Below are 20,292 nucleotides of genomic sequence, written 5' to 3'. Positions count from 1 at the left end.
GTTTTTAAGAAGCAGTACTGTTGTGCAGAGCTAATAACATTGAAAATAATAAGCTGAATTTATTTTTTCAACAAGAATAAGTGTAGTGAGAATTGCATTTGTCTTCTATTGGAACGGTATAAAAAAGTAAGTAAGTTGTTGCAAATGTTATTTACTTTGCTTTTTGATGTATTGTAGCCAAATTTGTAAAATTAAATAAAAAAATCTGGAAATGAAATACTGCAAAAATTGTGCAGATATATACTGCACACATAAAGTATCCATACACTAAGGAAACAAACCTAAAGATCAATGATGTCCTATAAACATAACTAGTTTCGTTTAGGGGAGAGGGGGTAAAAATACTAAATAGGACATCATCGATCTTTTGGTTTGTTCCCTAGCCAAAAGCAATATATTTAAAAGACACTAAACATAAATTACCATAGATGGAGAATTTTGATCTTTATTTTTTCAACTTATACAAATTTGAATGAAAAAGAGAGTATTTCAAAAGCTACAAAGGTTTACAGCCTTTCTCTCAAAACACACAGCAAGTAAGTGTCAAGCTGTAATTAACCTGTTACAAAAGCCTGTGGGAGTCACCTGAAGGAAGAAAGATATTGCTTTTTGTGAGCAATATATAAATAAATAGACAGGTGAAGTTGTTTTGACCCCCAAGTTGGTGTACATGTTACGTGGTTGTACTAAAACACAGACTGCTTATCAGAAAACATTGTTTTATGGTCTTCATCACAAGATCGTTGTCATATAAACATTTCCAATTAAGAAGTACTTATAGTGTATACATGCAATTGTGACACATGTAAACATATTGTTTTTTATAAAAGTATTGCATTCATTTTATTATTGTGTTTATTTATTGATATATATTTTTCAGATAATCATGTGCAGTTTGGTGTTGTTTCTCATTTTCTCTTGCTATGATCAATATGGTAAGTTTTTAACTTTATTCATGTTTTCAAATTTAAATTTGTATCCAAAGCATTAAAAAGACTTGAGCAGGAATTATTTGCAAAATGAAAACAATTGCATGCTATGCAACATTTAATATGGTAATTGAAACTACAGCTACACAATAAATCATGTGATGGTAGGAAGTTGATTGTAATCACTGCACTTGGTGAAGAGGTGGTGATTCCTATGCAAGTGCACTATTAAGGTTAGCAGAGTATATGATTTGTAAAATGAACTTTTTGCAAAACATCAAAGTGTTATTTTTCAATAATATATTGATTTAGATAATGAAAATCAATTTTTTTAGCTCCCTCGACCAACAATACCTTATGTACCCTTAACTACCTTGATCCAGGTTTTTACTCAAGTCCCATTAATTTGTATTTCGATTGTGGTATTGATACTGCATGTGCATTAGGCCAAAAAAATGTATGTTTAGTTGCCCTCTGCGATGGACCGAAAAAAAATTTGAATTTTGGGTCGTTTTTTTTTTTTTTAAAGAAACATTAAATTTTGACAGTATCAAGGACATAATTTTTGTTATTCACTCATCTTATTCTTAAATCATATTTGATTAAAACAAATTCAACCCCAAAACATGCAATGTTTTACCGTCAAATGTTCAAGTATTTGTCAATACTAGCTTTTTCAATGGAGGAAGAGCTCCCCTCCCCCCCAAATGACCTACTGACCCTCCAATTTTTTTTGTCTTGGAAGGGCAACCGAGCAATTTATTTTTTTGGCCTGCTAATGTGTAAGTTTGATGTTAAAATATTAATCTCTTAAATAATTGTTTTGATATAACAGAGAGAAGAAACAATGAATCTATCAAAAAAGATGCCTTCAAACAGGTAAGCTAATATTTATGATTAAACTTCAAATTAACATTTGTATTGTATGTAATTTTTGGTGGACCACATTAGCGGGACCACCCTGTAATAGTGTATGTTACTAGCTTACTTACTAAATGACAAACCTTTTGGTCTTAAATGGGCATATCTCGAAATGCCACGAAGGTGTAAGCCCACAAGTGGTCTCAAATGAAGGAGAAAAATGTAAGAAATACAATAAAAAACACTGGGGTCTCTACTCCTAATACTTTTAAAGTTCTTTCCCCTCCCATGCCAATAGATGTAAGTGACTAGTATATGGGGAAGTTAAGTCCTTCTGGTCCATATGCTTTGTATTTGAACTCGTGCCAACTACACATTGTATTACTGGTCTGTACTCTGTACTTGCTGTTGACTGACCAGTCTTTGCAGCCACAATCGTCACAGTACTGTGATATTTGATACCCAACTCTGGTTGGCAATTGAAATTTAATTCCAAGAGTTGCTGTTACCATGGTACCTGTTAGTTTGAACATTTCTTTTTTACAGTCTATGGTTTCAAGAATAATGTTAGGAAAAGGGTAAACATTTAATTTATATTAATTGATATTAATTCTGTTAATTAATCAATACTGATTAGTTCAATTTTAAAGTAATAATTAAAAAATAATACAATTAAATTTAAAATATAGCTCGGTCCACAGCTCGGTGCAATAACTGCTCTTGTTAATGTAATGAATGGTCTGTTTCAGAAATAAAATTTTATAATTATCAAAATTATTGTTATTTTTGATGCCTACTAGATTTGTCTTCATTATTTTAGAACCATTCCCTCTTTCACCCTTAGTGTTGACCAAGTATTGTACTGAATTCAAACAAACTTAAATTATCAATTAATTTCCAGGTTTCTAGCAAAAGTAATTGATATTTTTTATTTATGACATCTTTATAAAGCAATGGCAACATTGTATCTTCTGTTGATTGTTTTATTTGGCAAATTAGTGCTGAAAACGTATAATATGTGAATCCAATATGTTTCTCTTTCCAGATGAAGTATTCATCCAAGAAGGTTCACAATGATGTAAGTTCCATTACCATTTTATTTCTTATTCTGTTTGGTATTTCAATTTGATACAACATGTCACTACTGGCTTTTATTTTGCTGTGACCAAATTTAATTCTTAATTGACCAACAATTTTGAGAGGAGTAATTGCATACATATTGCATATACATACACATATCAGCATCCAGATATCAGTTCAACACATGTTTCAAAAAATCTATTGCTTCATAGTGTTCTTAAAGAGACAGAACATGACAATTTTTGTCAAGTGTGTAGTCATGGTGTTATGGAGAGTGATTTAATGATGAAAGACAAGGAACAAATCAAAGTATGTTTTAGTCATGGAATCAATTCAGTCATTGATAATGCTATCATATCTTATGATTCAATACAGACTTGTGCTGTTTGCTTGGAAGAATTTCATGCCAAGGAAAAAATTGGTGTGTGCAGATGTCATCATGGATTCCATGTAAAGTAAGTCAACAGAGCAATATTTGTTATGCTTTTTAAAGCAGACATTGCCTTTATCCTATCCCTAACCCTAAATCCTAACCCTAATCCTAACCCTAACTCTAATCCTATTAGTATTTTGTGCTCTCTTACACTAAGGATAATCCCTATCTATCTCTCAATCCTTCTCACATGCACAACACACCCCCACACACATCCCCACACATACAGTTTGTCCACTTTGAAGTACGAAGTAAGGTACGCACATTTTGCATTAAGCGTATCGTGCGTCGCGTATTAAGACACTCATGCATTTGTGTGTGCCTAGCAGTGTTTTAATTCCTTTTGACTTACAGCATGCAAAAACTGGGTACTTTACTTCGTACTTCGAAGTGGTCAAACTATAGTGGTGTTCAAGGTCATGCTGAGGTCAAAACTCATTTGAGGTCAACATAAATTGAAATTGAAAAAAAATGTCTATGAATATTTACTATGTGTGTTGATCACTTCCCATGTCTTCAAACAACCTATTTGGGACTGTAATTCCTATTCCTGCAAAAGCAGGCAGTCGCGAAAGCAGATGGGACTTGTGGTTGGAGAACCGCCATATATATATATTGTGGTTAAAATGCACATTTACATTATACCAGTAAGATATATTCCTTTTAAAGCATGTTGTTTCATTACTGTTAACAGGTGCATATCAACGTGGGTAGCAACCAAGTCAACCTGCCCAATATGCAAAGCCAGAGTAGTCAATAGACACAGGCATAATAATACAGCAGCCGCAGCACAACAGCCAGTCCCAACACCATCAGGATAAGAGAATAATTACATGAAATCTCTCACTTGTAAAATCACTATCAAAAACAATCTCACTGCCAACACATAGCATTTATATTATATCATGATGTTAGAAGTGTTGGGCATGTGATGTGATTATGCCAAATTGGCAAGTGTTTTATGCCTCAATCAAACTTATGTATTTATGCCTTTACATACTACAACAGCGAAAAGGTGCTAAATAATTCTGAGGCCATATAATTTGACTTACTCATTGTACAATGTACATGTATTAATGGGGTAATCTATTATATATAATTAGTAGTTTTATTGCTGTAATCTGGATCCATATATGGATTTACGGCCGAGGTATGTACTCATTGTACTCTATATTAGTGAATACTCAATCTGTTCAATGAACTTGTGCCTTGCAGGGATTAGGGTTGGGGATCAGGTATATACCGTAGAATTCTATCTTCAAGCATATGCCTCACAGTCAGAGGAACTGAACAACCTGGGCCTGCCACTTTCAATGTGCTGCGCACGCCACTGGTATCTTATTCATTATACCAAATAAAAATTATGATTAAGCATAGTGGAATTTAAGATATTCTTTCGTATACCTTTAAGTACCGAGTCGCTGAGTTATGTCTTTCTGGCACTGAAATCTATAATCTCTGAGTTATGGCTTATAACTTTCAATATTGTCAATGGTGGATGGACTGTGTTATGACCATGACCACAGACCATCATAATGTCTGTGAAACTAAGTGCATAAAGGCCAGTTAAAACCCTGGTGGGTTCTTGTTATTTAGGTGGGCACCCATGCTTGTGCTAGATTTTCCCATAGTGAACCTAAATGGGACCAAGAAATAGTGAGAATGTCCCCTTTGCTGGATCCAATGATGACACATTAAATGATTCCATTTTCCCATCTTTCTGAAGACCTCTACATCCTGGCTTGTTGTACCCATCATACCAAAGTATGATTTTGATAGCAATTTGGAGTAGAGATTTGTTCAATGTATACATAAAGAATTAGAAACTCTCGCTGGCATAGAGCATGGAAATATATTCTCTTATTTCCATGCATAGAGTGACATTGTGGATTGATACTTGACTTCATACAGTTCCTGTTTGTACAAGCATGGAAACTCAACCAAATTTCAATACACCTCCAGTGAAAGTGTATCGTAATATATTATTTAGTAAAAGCTGGAGTGTATAGCCAGTGAGCGATATTTCATAAACAGTACTCTTTTATTGATTGAAATCATATTCTACTTCAAATTCCAGAATTACAGAATGCCAGTTATGTTTTGTTGTTGTTGTTGTTTTTTCTTTAAAATAATATGATCCTGTTTTACCAAATGAAATTACTAAATTGTAATTCTTAAGGGATCTGGAATGAGCGTTTCGACATTATTTTTGTGGGACATGAGAGCACATAAGACATATCGAATTGCATTCTGAATACGAAGAATGTATTTCTGATATCGAATAATTTTCATTTTTTGAAATTCACAATATAAATAATACAAATTTTATGACAAATTATTAAAATTTGATATTTTTCACATTTTTGATATATAATAGTCCTCGAAGTAAATTTTATAAATCTAATGATATATTCTTAAAGTGTATGTAGCTGGGAGGAAAAGCCGTCGATCAACTGAAAATTAAAACCTTTCATATTGAAGATATGGACTTTTTCCCAAAAAGACCAATTTTTTTTTTGGTGTTTTGGGAAAAACAATCCATATCTTCAATACGAAAGGTCAAAATTTTTCATCCCACCTACATACACTTTAAGTATAAATCATCAGATTTATAAAGTTTACTTCGAGTACTGTTAAATATCTAAAATTTCAATTTTTAATCATTTGCAATAAAATGTGTATTACATTGCGAATTTCAAAAAATCCAAATTATTTGATATCAGGACATTTTGTATTCAGAATGCAATTCGATATGTCTGATGTGCTCTAATGTCCCACAATAAATACTGTCCAAACGTTCATACCCCATCCCTTAAGTTGGAACTAACAGGCAATAAAAGTTACATTTTTATATTATAAAAAAGGCAAAAACACAAGCATTCAGAATCTAGAGTATAGGCTAAGGTATTGCTCTTAATCTTACTATTTGAATTTGATTGCATAAATCATTGGATATAAAATAGAATAAAAAATGTGTTTGCTAAAAATTAAGAGTTCATAGATTGATATCCGATATTCTACAAGTCTTTAGGCTTGATTTCACAGCATACAAAAACACCCTAAAACAAATGCATGTTTTTGGCCCTTGATACCAAAATTAGCCACATATGTGACATGATCAAGGGAAATGAGTCACATGTTGACCCTGGTTGAAAGTGATTTTTACATATGTTCCTAAAGAGGACATTTAGAGCTTTCAGAAATTGCAAACCCCATGTTGATATGACTTTCCTTAGCGAAGTTACGTCAATTTATCAATCGCTGAAAACACTGTAAAACAAAAGAATTTGAACACTTTCTTTGCCAATATCTCAAAATCAATATTAGCGACATACAACTCATTTCCCTTGATCGTGTTACATACTACAATTTTATTTTTATTGCCAATTAGTTTCAACTAAAGGTTTAGGACTAAGCCATATTTTATTTGGCAAAACAGGGTATTTTTGAATAAAAAAATCATTGTTCTGGAATCGGGAGTAGACATGATCAAGAAAGAATAGCACATATTTATAAAGCTGAATTTGCAATTTGATGATTTTATATTTACAGCATTTTATTGTTCAAAGCTGTTCATTACATTTTGATTGTTAAAATAATATCTTCAAATGTAGATTTTTATGGTGCAAACCTTTATTAATAAATTTTCTATATTGATCTCTTTCAGAATATTTTATTATATGTGAATAGTAGCAACTCCTCACATTGTAAATATACAATTTGTATATTAATGTAATTGATAAAGTAAGTTATTTGTAATTGTGCATTATTTGTGGTGAAAGCATACAATGTAATTGATAAAAATATACATTTGAATATATAACCAGGGCCTTGGATTTTAGTTTTATGTTAACAGGAATATTTGTAAGACTTGAAATAAAACAAGTTTGTTTCCTGTAGACCACATGCATTCCGTTTTGGGGTGTAATTTGTTTGTTTTTTTTTATTTTGAGCAATCCAGAAAATTGACATTTTCAAGCAGAAAAGGATGACATTTTTATTTCAAAATATTTTTTCTCATACATTTTGATTACAAGCATTATGAAATCACAGAATATCTAATGAAAAATAATCTATAATTTTCAGAACTAACCAACTCTGATTTGACAATAAATATTAGTGATTTCTGAGCATATGTTACCATGCATCCCAATTCCTGAATCCTGACGATATAAATAATGCTTGGTACCTCAAAAACATTTTGTGTTATCAGGTTTAACTGGATCTTCACATTGCTTGTATAATATTACACCAGTCATGTAAAATTAATTCACCCTTAAATAATACACTTGACTTGGCTATAAATTTTGTACATAGGCCTGTAATTAATTAGGTGTAAGAGAGTGTAATTTTCCTGGATTTATTAAATCATGTAGTACCAGTACATCTAAATGGAACAGCCCAAAAATTTGATGATGTCTTATAAATGAAAGTGCTTTAGATAGGAGGCTGACCTAATATTAGTATTTGTGTATAATTTCGGGGGGGGGGGGGAATAATTGTTGAATGAATATATTTATTTTTGTATCAAATGGAGAAGTAACACTACTATGGCTGCTTGATAAGCCAACAAGATAAAATGAAGAAATGGTAACAGGCACCTTCCTGTCTTTATGTTTGCTGATGTAGCACACAGTGTGGGTAGTGCATCATAAGTGGAATTGTAAGTTTCAGAAATGGCTAACTTTGCAAGTTGAATGTTTTTATTTGTTCAATGGAAAGAAATCAGTGAAATATGAACTGTTCCATTCAACGAGGCTTTCCATTTTCACCTCATGAAAATATTCTTACCATTGAACTCATAAACATTCAATATTTGTATATTTCGTCATATTTGTGCCTTCAAATTAACATGTTCAAATGCACATGGAGCAAGCGGAAATTCGAAATTAAATACTAAAATTTGTCAAAATGGGGTTACATGAGTAACATGACCGATACGGTGGTACCACTTTAATGCATGGAGATGCAATTTTTCCATATTTTTGACAAGTCCTGTGACCCCTTTTAGAAGAGGCCCACAGTTTGTGAAGTACTGCATTAGTAAATCATTCTTTTTATGGTAACAACATTGTTTTTTGCTTTATGGAGGCGTCTTTTATTTGTATATCTTACATGTGTAGAAGTTGAGAGATTTTTAAGAGATTGACTGAATATTTGTATTTTTCTATGATAATCCAAAGTATAATTATTATTTGAATGCCCAACTTGTTCTTCCATTTATGTATAGGTATGCCATTAAAATGATTTGGTGGTGAAAAGTACACTACTCTATGTACAAATGCTGCTTACTTTTGTCTTTATTCTGTTTCTATGTGAGATGCTTATATAAGAACCACGACTCCAGTATATTACTTAGTTTAAGGCAATACATGTTTCCCTTTGAAGTGGACATTAAACACTCCTTTTATTCTTATCGTCCCTGATTTATTATGTATTGTTGTCACACGATACACTCTGCCACATCCATAGACATTCAAGCAAGACCAGTATTAAAGATTCCTCTATTCTTTAATTCTCAAAAATTTTGGTTTGAACATAATTCACAATTAGAACAGTATACAAATAGTACAGGGGATTAATAGTATAATAAAACATAACTATTAGACCTTGTACATGTTCATGAGAGAATGACACCAATTCATTAGTCAATTGCACAATCCAAGTAGATTGACCTATCCCCAACATGGCCTGTATATCTTACCAGTGACTAGTTTTCCCCGTATTACCATCGGCCTTAGAGATAGAAGTTTGTACTCGCTTTCGTAAGTGTGTTTTCATCCAAGGTTTTCGTATTACATAAGCTAGGACTTTTGGCAAGTGGGACTATTTCTAAAATGTGACTCCTCGCCACAACTGAGCCCGGATGTCGCCAATCATCATTTTTGAGATATTCAACCAAAATATTCTGCTTGAAATTAGCTTTAAAATGATGTATATCATGTCTATAGTACTTGACATTTAAGTAGTGAAAAATCAATAAAACAGTCAATAAATCCTTACTTTCCTATTGTTTATTGTTAAGTTCGATGGAGCATATCTCAATAGTGGCACTGGCGACATCCGGGCTCAGTTGTGGCGAGGAGTCACATATTGAATTGGTATCAATCATTCTCTCATTATTTCCCCTCGGTACTGGATACAGACATACCACTCTCTCCCATCGGGTTGGGTTCGGGTGGTAGGCTTGTAGCCAGTATCTCCAAGGGAAATAGTTCCCCTATGTCCCTTCAGACCATTTCATATTTGTATATTCTTAATATCTTAACTATTCAATACCCCTAGGAAAAAATTCCTTTTATGGTTAGTGCTTTTAGTTTCCTATTCATCCCAGAATGTGATACCCTCTGCTCTAGAAATGATCATTTGGAAATTATTTCTTGTCTGCATGCTATGGAATAGCGTTTTAACTTGAAAAAGAAACATTCATTTCACATAATTATATACTCATTATATTAAATCATACGATCACAAAGCACAGATAACCCATGGCTTACTAACCTGACTTGCAAAATGGACACTACTAATGCACTGCAAGCCTATGCCAGGTTGAGTCTGTAACTAAGCTCCCACAAAGATAAATAAAAGATAGGGTACATTTATTATCTTACATTCTATTTTGCAAAGTGTATACCAACTTGCATCCAATAATATACTTTGACAAAATGTGTACAATTAGGTTATCAACTGTGGATATTATTGGAAATAACATTTGTCAGTACTGGACAAGGATGGTCAAGGGCACCCAGGACACCAAGTGCTTCATAAATCATACGATCACAAAGCACAGATAACCCATGGCTTACTAACCTGACTTGCAAAATGGACACTACTAATGCACTGCAAGCCTATGCCAGGTTGAGTCTGTAACTAAGCTCCCACAATGATAAATAAAAGATAGGGTACATTTATTATCTTACATTCTATTTTGCAAAGTGTATACCAACTTGCATCCAATAATATACTTTGACAAAATGTGTACAATTAGGTTATCAACTGTGGATATTATTGGAAATAACATTTGTCAGTACTGGACAAGGATGGTCAAGGGCACCCAGGACACCAAGTGCTTCATCATGATGCTTTGAAATCTATTGGTACATAAAGCCCAAGCTGAAATGTGCAATACACCATAACCTTATGTGCCTCCTGATAATTTTACAGCTCAGCTTGTAAAAATATTGACAAATTTTTCTATGAAAATGTTCTATTAGTCTCTTGGTGGGTACATATAATAGACTACATGCATTTACAATTTGAAATTACCCTTCTTTAATCATGCCTGGAAAAATTGGAATCCATGAAGGTCATTCCAGGGACACTTTGGAATTTGGAGGAAAATGTTGTCATTATGAAAGAAAATTTGCTTATCAGTGTAAGAAATATATTTTAGATTATGGAAAGGTTTTCTTCTGTATTTTTCCAGGAAATTAACATTTTTCCAGCCCTGATTAATAATAATTATTCACTACCACACATTTAAAGGTATAACCAAATTGCAATACCCCCTTTCTGCCACACATGATCCTTAATTCCAGTACTGACATTCTATATTGTCATTTTTTCTTTTAATAAATATATACACTCTCTGCTACTATACATACATTTATTTGTATCTCTCCTCATGGTCAAAAGCCCTTAGACATCAAAGCTACATGCTACCGTTGTGCTTTTCACTTCCTTAAGACTGGGATATGTCTCTTTTTCCATGGTTGCAACACTAAATGGGGCTCAGCTTGTTGACATTATCACTTTAATATCTACACATAGAACATGCCCATAAATGTGGCACATATGGTACATGTATGTGTGATGAGGATGCAAGGAACTATTAGTATTACTGACAATATTGTCTTGAAGCATAAAATAAAGCACAACTAAAACAAAGTGCAAACGAATACTGTCAGTTAGATAATATCTCAAAAACAAAGCAGAACAATGAAGAGATTTTCACATCTCACCATTTATATAAGACATGGTTTTAAAGATGTCTATGATGCTTTGTTTTGTTTTTTAAGCTTTACACTGCTTGTATAAAATACAGCAGTAATCATTTTTGTTGTTCCTTAGCCTTGCTATGTCAGGATGTTAAAGGGAATTTGCCATGAATATTGCTTATACATTACTTCAATGCTTACCATAATTTCACTTTCACAAAGGATGCAATGACAATGTTTTACATTCAGATAGATTTTTTTTCTTACAAATTACAGTATCTACATGGAATGAGATGTAGGCAATGGAAATTTGTATAAAATTACATTAGTGGTTAATTCTTTAGCATTATTTATCACCCATTACTTCAACTAATATCTACAAATGTTAACAAATGTAGTTGTGTGGATCAAATGATGAGCAAATCATTCAATGCAACAACAGTGGATAAAGGAAGAAATACATGACATTTCAAAGAAAGTCTTGGTTTACCATACAAATTTGGTGTAAGAATGTTTAAGCTATTTCAAAGCTTCTGTAAACAGTTCTCAGATTGTAACTGATAAATCAAGGGTTGAGAACCAGAAAGCCTTTATTCACAATGAAATGTACTGTAAATTAAGACTTCCTGGGTCGCAACCCTTGAAATGTTTGTACAAGTTCTTTCACTCATTTCACAATTATACCACATATTTCATCACACTGTAATTCAGTTTGCTGCCATTACTGTAGTATCTGGTCCCTTCCAATTACTTCTTTTATATTGTGGATTAACTTGTGGTACTTCTGGCTGGATGAAAAATTAGGAGTCAACTCCCTGTCAAATTGAAAACAAAAGAAAAAACACAATATGAATAACAAAAAAAAAATTATAATTATGCAACATCTGTAATTAAATCCATTCACAGATAGAGACACACAGACATGTACAATATATGGAACTTGTACTTACTGACAACTGATGACAAAGAATGTCAAAATTATAATGAAAGCCAGAGATAAAAAGACTAGTTGGCGTCTGAAATTCTGACAACTAGACAGAAAATGCCGTACTGTGCAGGTCAGCAACCAATCACGGCGTGCCTTTGCCCTGATGTCAGACACAATTTAGTCTTTTTATCTCTGTCTTTCATTATATGACCTATAGAGGATTTTCTGCCAACCAAGTACCTGACCCTATAATGACTATCTTTTGTACATGTGTATAATTATATGTTCCTCACATTATGGAGGTGAGGTCAGATAATCATGGATGGTCAACAATTGAAATGTGTCTTATTATACTTTACATCCTGCTGTATACCTACTTATATGTGTCCTCAGAGGTCAAATTTCAAGTTAGCAAACAAAAACATGAACACATACATGAACACATACATACACACAACAATATTGAAATATTGACATGTAACCCTACTAGTAGCCTTACATGACAATGAGCTACCTAGTAATGAGCTACCTAGTAATTTAGTGTGTTACTTTGGTTAATGGTATGATCAAATGTCTTGAAGGCATATGCAGCTTAAACAGTTTTAACATGTTCATTTTATTGTATTTCTTGTCGATCTTCTATGTCATAGAAGAGTTTTATTTCATATTTCTTATCCTGTTTGTTTGGAATAGGTTTTCCCCACAAATGTGAAGAAAATGATTTCCAAAGATCACACAAACATGACTATTTAATCCACCCATCATGCAACTTTAGATAGCTACACACATTAACACACGTACGGTGTGATACCTTGCAAGCATGAGTCCATACCATTTCAACCTAAGCTAAAGAATATATAGATACTACTTTATCCAAGAAAATAGTCATAGAATACAAGTATGTAATTCTATATTTAGAAAAAATATTTTTACTACAAGTCAAGGGTTAAGTCTTGATTTTACTACTAATAGCTGAGAAAGTAAGAGTATAAACTTTATCATACATGTACATGTAGGCCTGTACCTACACATAGATCTAAAAACAAGAGCACAAATTGTGCATTAGCCTCACCTGAATTCAGATAAATGCATTATTTGCTCTGAACACATGATTGCAAATCCCATAATATGCCCCTGATATTCAAGGAAATATAAGAATTTCAAACCTGTATCAACTATCAAGTAAATCCTCCAGATACAGATCTGGGGCAAAAAGATTATTTTTAGCATTGTGTTCTCCTTAAGTTTATTTCCAGCAAGTTTCAGTTTACAATTTGACCTCTAGGTGACCTTTGACCTTGGAGGACTCTGGTTGACATTGTTTTTTGACATATCTCCCACAACATATATCCAGGGTTGAGAAATAAATTTTGCTGGTATATGGCCTGATTTACCTTTTGATGGCCCCTAGCCACTGCAACATAATTGCCACCTCTGGCTCTTCAGATAGAAGACACCCTCCCAAAAAACTGTAACCCTAGTTTTTTTCCCAAGCTATCCGAAGAATTCCTTTACTGTAACCCAAAAACTGTAACCCTAGTTTTTTTCTCAAGCTATCCCAAGAATTCCTTTACCGATATGAGAGACACATCTCATACTCTCACCCCCCTTCCACCTCTCCTCTCTCTCTTCCCCCCTTCTCTCCCCTTCTCCTTCTCTCTCCCCCCCCCCTCTCTCTCTCTCTCTCTCTCTTCCTTTCTCTTTTCCCTTTTTTAGGGATTGCTAGGGGGTGTCACACCCCACCCCCATGGTGACAGCCCTGCATACACAATCATACCCACATACACACCCCACACAAAAATAGTGATTGCATAGTCTCTTTCTGTACAAAGTTCAGGTGAGACAAAAATACAAACTAACTGTGATTTACCAAAATATTACAAGAAATACAATATATAACTCCTAATGTAACACAAATAGAATTTACTTTACACTACAAATTACAATTTAAAAACCTATGAACTTAGTATGGAGATACACAGATTATATTATACAGGAAGCTGAAAACTTTGAGCTAGGTTTTACAAATCCAGCCATCCACAAACTGCACTTTAAATGCATTTTAATAATCAGATGGTGTATGACAGTGGTGTACCAGATTCTAAAGTTGAGCCAAATTTTCTAATAAAGCTGTCTGGTAAGATATTTGCCATTGCTTAAAGGTTAGTATTGAAGCCAAATACTACAAGTCAGTTACATAAAACATATGGAACACTATAACTTAATGAAATACACAATGTATAGTAGGTACATGTATAGTTGCTAAAACTTACCATCAATATACTAGAAGATAAGATTAAAAACTTTGCAACTCAGTTTAACTGAATTAATTAACATACAAATGGGGCATGCATGAGAAAATTATCACCGGTAGATGGTTGGTGCTCTTCATGTACCATCTATAAATCATGCAAGAGACTCAAGAGGGGGCTGCTCACTGAATACTGATAATGTTGCATTATTGGGTGCAATATGATTAGAAGGAAAAGTGTCAATGGGTGATGGGGTTACAAAACCATACATTCAAAATGAGTATATAATGCCTTTCATGGTTACTAAGGCATTGATTGATTGGTAGGTCAAAATGGGTGATGACCAGTTAATACAAGATATTGTAGATAGGAGTGGGAGGGGTTGAACTGAGTTGAATATATTGAATGACTTCACTTTTCTTATCATCACACAACACACACAAAACATTGGTAAAAAAACAAAAGACGGGAAAATACTGGCAAATTTGCCATGTATGACTATACAAGTATTACTCTTACAGAGAAATATTTACTACTATTTATCAGGTTGGTCACCAAACAAACAAATATATAAAATCACTCAAGGGTACAAGTTACACTTGGACATATAAAAAAGAAACCTGATTTTTATTCCCTACCACTTTTAGCCAACTGGCTGTATGGGCTGTTTCTTAGGCTGTTGGGGAAAAAGATAGACCAGGACAAAATTGGTATGAATAAGGCTCGAAATATAAAGACAAACACTGCATGTACGACTTGGCTTTGCTGATACCCCGTCTCTACATGTATCTCTAATACACATTACATAGCCTAAATGTTTCATACATAATTAAATGAGCTTGCAACTTGATAACCAGTGTGTATTTCAATGTCAAACAAATTAAGAATGCAAATGGATTGACAAAATTTCCATCACTTCAAATAATTAGTCCATATCCAGATTTAAATCATGGTTAGAATTTCAGTAGAAATATGTGAATCACAGTTGATTCATTTTCCAAATCAAACATTTTTAGATACTTTTCACGCTTCAAATGATTCCTGCAATATTCCTTTACATTTTACAAGCATCAAAATTGATTTCTTGTACTGTGTAATAAATTTCCAGCTCCAAATGTATCATGATGGCAAATTGGCACATGATAAGTAACAGTACTGTTTCTAAAGAGTCAACTTGTCTACTTTATGTTGAACTTGTGAACATTATTTAATTTCAACAACAGAAATACCACATCATTAGCAAATTTTTGCTTGACCAAACCAGTAAGTTTGTACTTACCCCGGTATTAATATTTTGCCTATCTCAATTTCCCGGGAAACTGAATTCCGGTTGTGTGCAGTCTCCTTTCCACAGTCCAAAAGTGGGTCATATATATGTGACTTAGGATATATGTGCCTTCTTCTCCTTTCACGGTCTTTGTCCCCCTCTTTCAAGACATTTGGCAGGGGTATGTCAGAAAGTTTAGAGAAGTATGAAAGCAATTATTTCTTAAGTCATGTATAAGACATACTTTTGAAGTCTGAAAAGAGAGACTACACACAACCAGAAGTCAATTCCTGGGAAAGTGGATCAAATGCTCAGATCTGATCAAGTCCTCCGATGAGATGGATGAAAAATTAGTGAGTAAGGCAAAAAAACAAAAGGTTTGTCTCAAAGTTCACGAGTGGTTTGAAAAGAAATGCGAAATGCGATTATTTTTTTTAAATTATTATTCCTGACTTGGTATTTTTATGGTATTTTGAGAAAAAAAGTTAGATTTTCGCAGAATTTTTCCGGAAAAACTATAAAAAAAAAATTTTGAAATAAAAAAATGTTTGCATATAATTTCTTGTTTTTTCAAATTGTGCGATTTTACAATTGCACGCGCAAGCTTTGAGACAAACCTTTTTTCTTTTGGCCTAAAAACTTACGGGTTTTGTCAAGCAAAAATTATTATTTGATTTGAACTAACCTAAATAGAACTGCGATAATTTTAATAGGGATTGCCAAAAAGGACATGATGATCACTGGTTAAAGCTGGACTGGTTAAATTGAGCAACAGTTATGACAGCTAGCATAACCAATCGTTAACCAATCAACTAATCATCTTTAAATAATTTGTCGTTTGGGAACAATAACACAAGGTTAGGCTTGTTTGATGAAGTCAAGACCCATGAATATTTGATGGTTACTTAGAAATTCAAGCACAAGCATTGAGAATTATTATTATATTATAAATCTAAACTGCTGCTTGAAAACTCTCTCCACCCCTTTTAGTTTGAATTCTGAGTTCCATTTTAATACTTACATCCCACTCCCATTGTATTGCTTTAATAACATCTGTGTGTAGCACTGGTCCAAACAATGGGTTGAGTTGCATAATAAATGTACACATCCAACTGAAAAACAAACCAATGAAAACATTATTCATGAAGAGCTGATACATGTTACATAAAAGGAGATTTGCCGTTTAGCGATTGTGGCGCTTACGGGGTGACCTCCAGCTTCAAGAGATAGTGCACTGCATACATTGTATGTACCTCAGTGATGCTGATGCACATGTGAAAGTCAAGTGTCCTCATTGTATAAAACCTATTTTTGGCAATATTTGTGGCTGGATGTGTTTGTAGGCCATGTAACTTCAGAAGCCAACCTATATTTTTTCACCCAATATAAAAACATGTATTTAAGCCCCCTGGTCAATTCCAGATTCCCAAGTTCAATGTTTATACAGAGGTCAAAATTATAAACTATTCCAATTTTGTCCAAACCTATGTCAAATTATTCCTTTCGTGAAAGGATTCAGAAAATATTTTCATATATCTTTGCAGAGTAATGAGCAAAAAGGTTAAAATAGAAAAATGCTCCAATTTCGATGAAAATGGTCTGAAATATTCAAATGGTTCATTCTGTGATAAAAACTCTTACAAAGAATAGTCTGAACCTGAACCACCTCTAGAATCACTTGTTGCCTAGGTAACACAGCTAAATAGGCCAAAGCCAATTCAGTCTTATTGATGTTGACCAACTGTAAATTCCCTAGGTAACAAGCCATTAATTACTGGTAGTTAAAAATATTCTTTATTAGATTGAGAAAACAGTGCCAAAAATTTGAGACCATTTTGTACCAACTACAGAACAATAATCAGCACAGAAAAGTTTACAAAACCATCTAACCTGATACATGTAAAACAATAACTTGCAGCTGGACTATATTATTGGTTCTGAACCTTGAAAGCCCTGAACTCGGCAAAAGAGTGGAATAGGCCGGGGTTTTTCTTTTGAACCCCTTCTTAGTTACCACAACATCTACTTGTGACTTTCCACAAAATATTACATTGTTGTTTTCCCAAAATTTGACTTCCCCAGAAAGGAGTCCTTGACACAATGAATTTAACCTATGAAACTCTGCAGCATACACATGTGATACAAGTACGGCTTACCCAATTAGCATCTTCCCTAACATACTTACAAAGAATAACAACATACTGCTGTCAGCACTAACATGGTCTGTATAATTCTGAAAAGATAAAAGTTATAAATAATAATAATAATTTATAATTTCAGCAGACCTACAAATTGTTGTATATAAAGCCATAACATACAATTTTGACATCATGATTTTTTATTCTTTGCCAAAAAAAATGGGACCTACATATGTACAATGTATGTTTAATTCATAATTTGTGCAATTTGAAATGATAATTAGTTGTACTGTCAATACTTTTCATTGTGGGTTGCGAACATCAGCATGGCATATATCAATTCCACTTGGTGGTAGAATTGTTTCTACTTCCGAGTTCGTACAGTTTTCTGTGAGCACCCCCTTGGATGAAATACTTCCGATGATAGTACAAACTTCACACTATGTTGAAAAAAAAACAGCAACACAAGGGCATGCAGCGCAGCTGCAAATAAGCCCAATCGGCATTGGAAGTTTGCAATGCATTGTAGGACAGTTTTTGCAGTTTTAGGACACTTTGTCCTTTGACCTTTCAGAACATTAAGAAATATTGGGGTTTTGTACGTACAAAATATAATCTAAAATGTTTTACAATATTTAAAACAAATATGAAAAATATTAGTATTTTATAAATTAATTACCGGTATTTGGTATTTTTAATGATCAAAATTAGGTGGTGCAATAATTATGTGTACCCTCGGGGTGAATTCTCAAAATGGTCTGCCAAAAATCGCCCCCCCTTTGCCCGTGCCTAAAAACCTTTGCCCCCCCTTTCGGCGTGCCAAAAAACCTTTGCCCCCCCCCTTTTGATGTGCCAAAAAATCTTTGCCCCCCCCCTTACACATGCAAGATTTTGGGGAACCCAAATTTAAAACCTTAAATTGTCTTAACATATAATGCGAAGCGCATGCGAAACAGGAAATTTTGCATATTTGAGCGTGTTAAGTAACGTTTTCCTACGCCTTTTTAGGGCGTAATATAACGGTGCCCAAAATATCTGTGCCAAAATTGCTTGCCCCCCCTTTCGACCTGCCAAAAATCGCTTGACCCCCCTTTCGACCTGCCAAAAATGCTTGCCCCCCCTTTTGGCCTGCCAAAAATCTTTGCCCCCTATAATTCACCCCGGGTACACATAATTATTGCACCACCCCTTATGACAATAATAAGAAAATTAATAATAATTACGTCAATTTTCCCGATATGTCAAAGGTCAAAGTGTCCCAAAACTGCTCTCAAAATCCGGAAGTTAGAATGGCGATTGGGCTTATTTTCAGAACTGACCGATCGCATTTGAATTTTGATGTATTGTACCGTATACACTGTGACATGTCCCCCAATCGATTGAAAAAATTAGAAAATTCCATAGGAAAATTGACGTAGAATGTGTTTTGTGTGTCATCGTATGTGTACGCAGAGCGAGGGAAAGCCATTCATGCATTTGATATTCCATGATTGATTTGCCTACTACGGTCTGTGATAGGTCATAAAACACAAATTCTGTCTATTTTATCAAATTTTGTATATTTCTGTGACTAGGAATTGTCTTTTCGGTTACATCTGTGTTAATATTTTAAATGATGATCATGACATCATCATGTTCACTGTTCAGTGAGTTCATTGATTTAATACTCATGACCAGCCGGGCCCAGGGCCAGGCATAATATCCATGATATCATTATCATTCATTCATTTGTCATTCATTATTTATGTTTTAAAAGACACTGATCTGGTCTTAAATTACAACAACTTGTTACCAATGTTAACAATGTGTAAATACATGCAAACTTGTAGTTTTGGACATAGGCTCTGACGGGAAAATAAAACTGATTTTGTCTTTAAAAAAATTACAAACGTTGCCAAATTCGACAGGTTGTTTTGATCATATTATATTACTGCAGGTGTAGTCGTACGAAACCATGTTTTACCTCATAGCATCGGCACTAAAATACAGTCTATGCATTGCTGACTATTTACACTTACCCCCTATCAGGTCTTTTTGGTACTACAAATGGCAAAATGATTCCTATTACGCCCCAAAAGGCAGTCACTATTATCACTATAAGCGCCGTACTCGCCATTTTGTCAGTCAGTCACTTAATGTTTAGCTGATTCCCACAAATAGGCGACCATTTATGTGGCTAGGATCAGCAGTAATAAACTACCGGGAATTTACTCTTTTGGGCGGTCATGTGACGACCGACCGATCGATCGATCACTTCCCTGTATGAATGTTTGTACCGGGGTACAATCGCAACCATCCACACCGCTTTTCTGTCCCGGTTTTCTGTTTACAAACACATTTTTATTGACAATCAAAAGTTATAAACGCATTTAAATCGTTTCAAAAACATTACATTTAAATGTCCGGTTATATAAAGGTCATGAAAAAGTCTGTTTAAAACGTCAATTCCTACAACATTTTATAGGCC

At 33.9% G+C, this 20,292-nt stretch overlaps 2 protein-coding genes across 4 annotated transcripts; one reads left to right on the top strand and one right to left on the bottom strand.

The window, feature by feature from the left end:
- The first annotated feature begins 11 nt into the window (after positions 1 to 11).
- Positions 12 to 8,585, top strand: LOC140149007 (RING finger protein 122-like). Of its 2 annotated transcripts, none has more exons than XM_072171142.1 (6): positions 12 to 126; positions 881 to 935; positions 1,765 to 1,808; positions 2,836 to 2,868; positions 3,246 to 3,325; positions 3,998 to 8,585. In XM_072171142.1, the coding sequence occupies exons 2-6, from the start codon at positions 887 to 889 to the stop codon at positions 4,122 to 4,124; spliced, it is 333 nt and encodes a 110-aa protein (XP_072027243.1). In that variant the 5' UTR covers positions 12 to 126; positions 881 to 886; the 3' UTR covers positions 4,125 to 8,585. The 2 variants fall into 2 exon arrangements, with proteins under 2 accessions (XP_072027243.1, XP_072027244.1); XM_072171143.1 differs by having other exon boundaries at positions 44 to 130.
- Positions 8,586 to 8,795: 210 nt separating this feature from the next.
- LOC140149009 (V-type proton ATPase subunit e 2-like) lies at positions 8,796 to 19,997 on the bottom strand. 2 transcript variants are annotated; one of them, XM_072171144.1, is made up of 5 exons: positions 19,844 to 19,997; positions 17,873 to 17,920; positions 16,709 to 16,799; positions 15,059 to 15,096; positions 8,796 to 12,055 (listed from the first exon to the last, which is right to left on the bottom strand). In XM_072171144.1, the coding sequence occupies exons 1-4, from the start codon at positions 19,939 to 19,941 to the stop codon at positions 15,064 to 15,066; spliced, it is 270 nt and encodes an 89-aa protein (XP_072027245.1). In that variant the 5' UTR covers positions 19,942 to 19,997; the 3' UTR covers positions 8,796 to 12,055; positions 15,059 to 15,063. The 2 variants fall into 2 exon arrangements, with proteins under 2 accessions (XP_072027245.1, XP_072027246.1); XM_072171145.1 differs by lacking the exon at positions 15,059 to 15,096 and having other exon boundaries at positions 19,844 to 19,996.
- Positions 19,998 to 20,292: the final 295 nt, after the last annotated feature.

This window comes from Amphiura filiformis, chromosome 3 (genome assembly GCF_039555335.1).
Source record: "Amphiura filiformis chromosome 3, Afil_fr2py, whole genome shotgun sequence".
Classification (NCBI taxonomy): Eukaryota; Metazoa; Echinodermata; class Ophiuroidea; order Amphilepidida; family Amphiuridae; genus Amphiura; species Amphiura filiformis.
The sequence above is the reverse complement of the archived record's forward strand: the minus strand, read 5'-3'. Positions and strand labels throughout refer to the sequence as shown.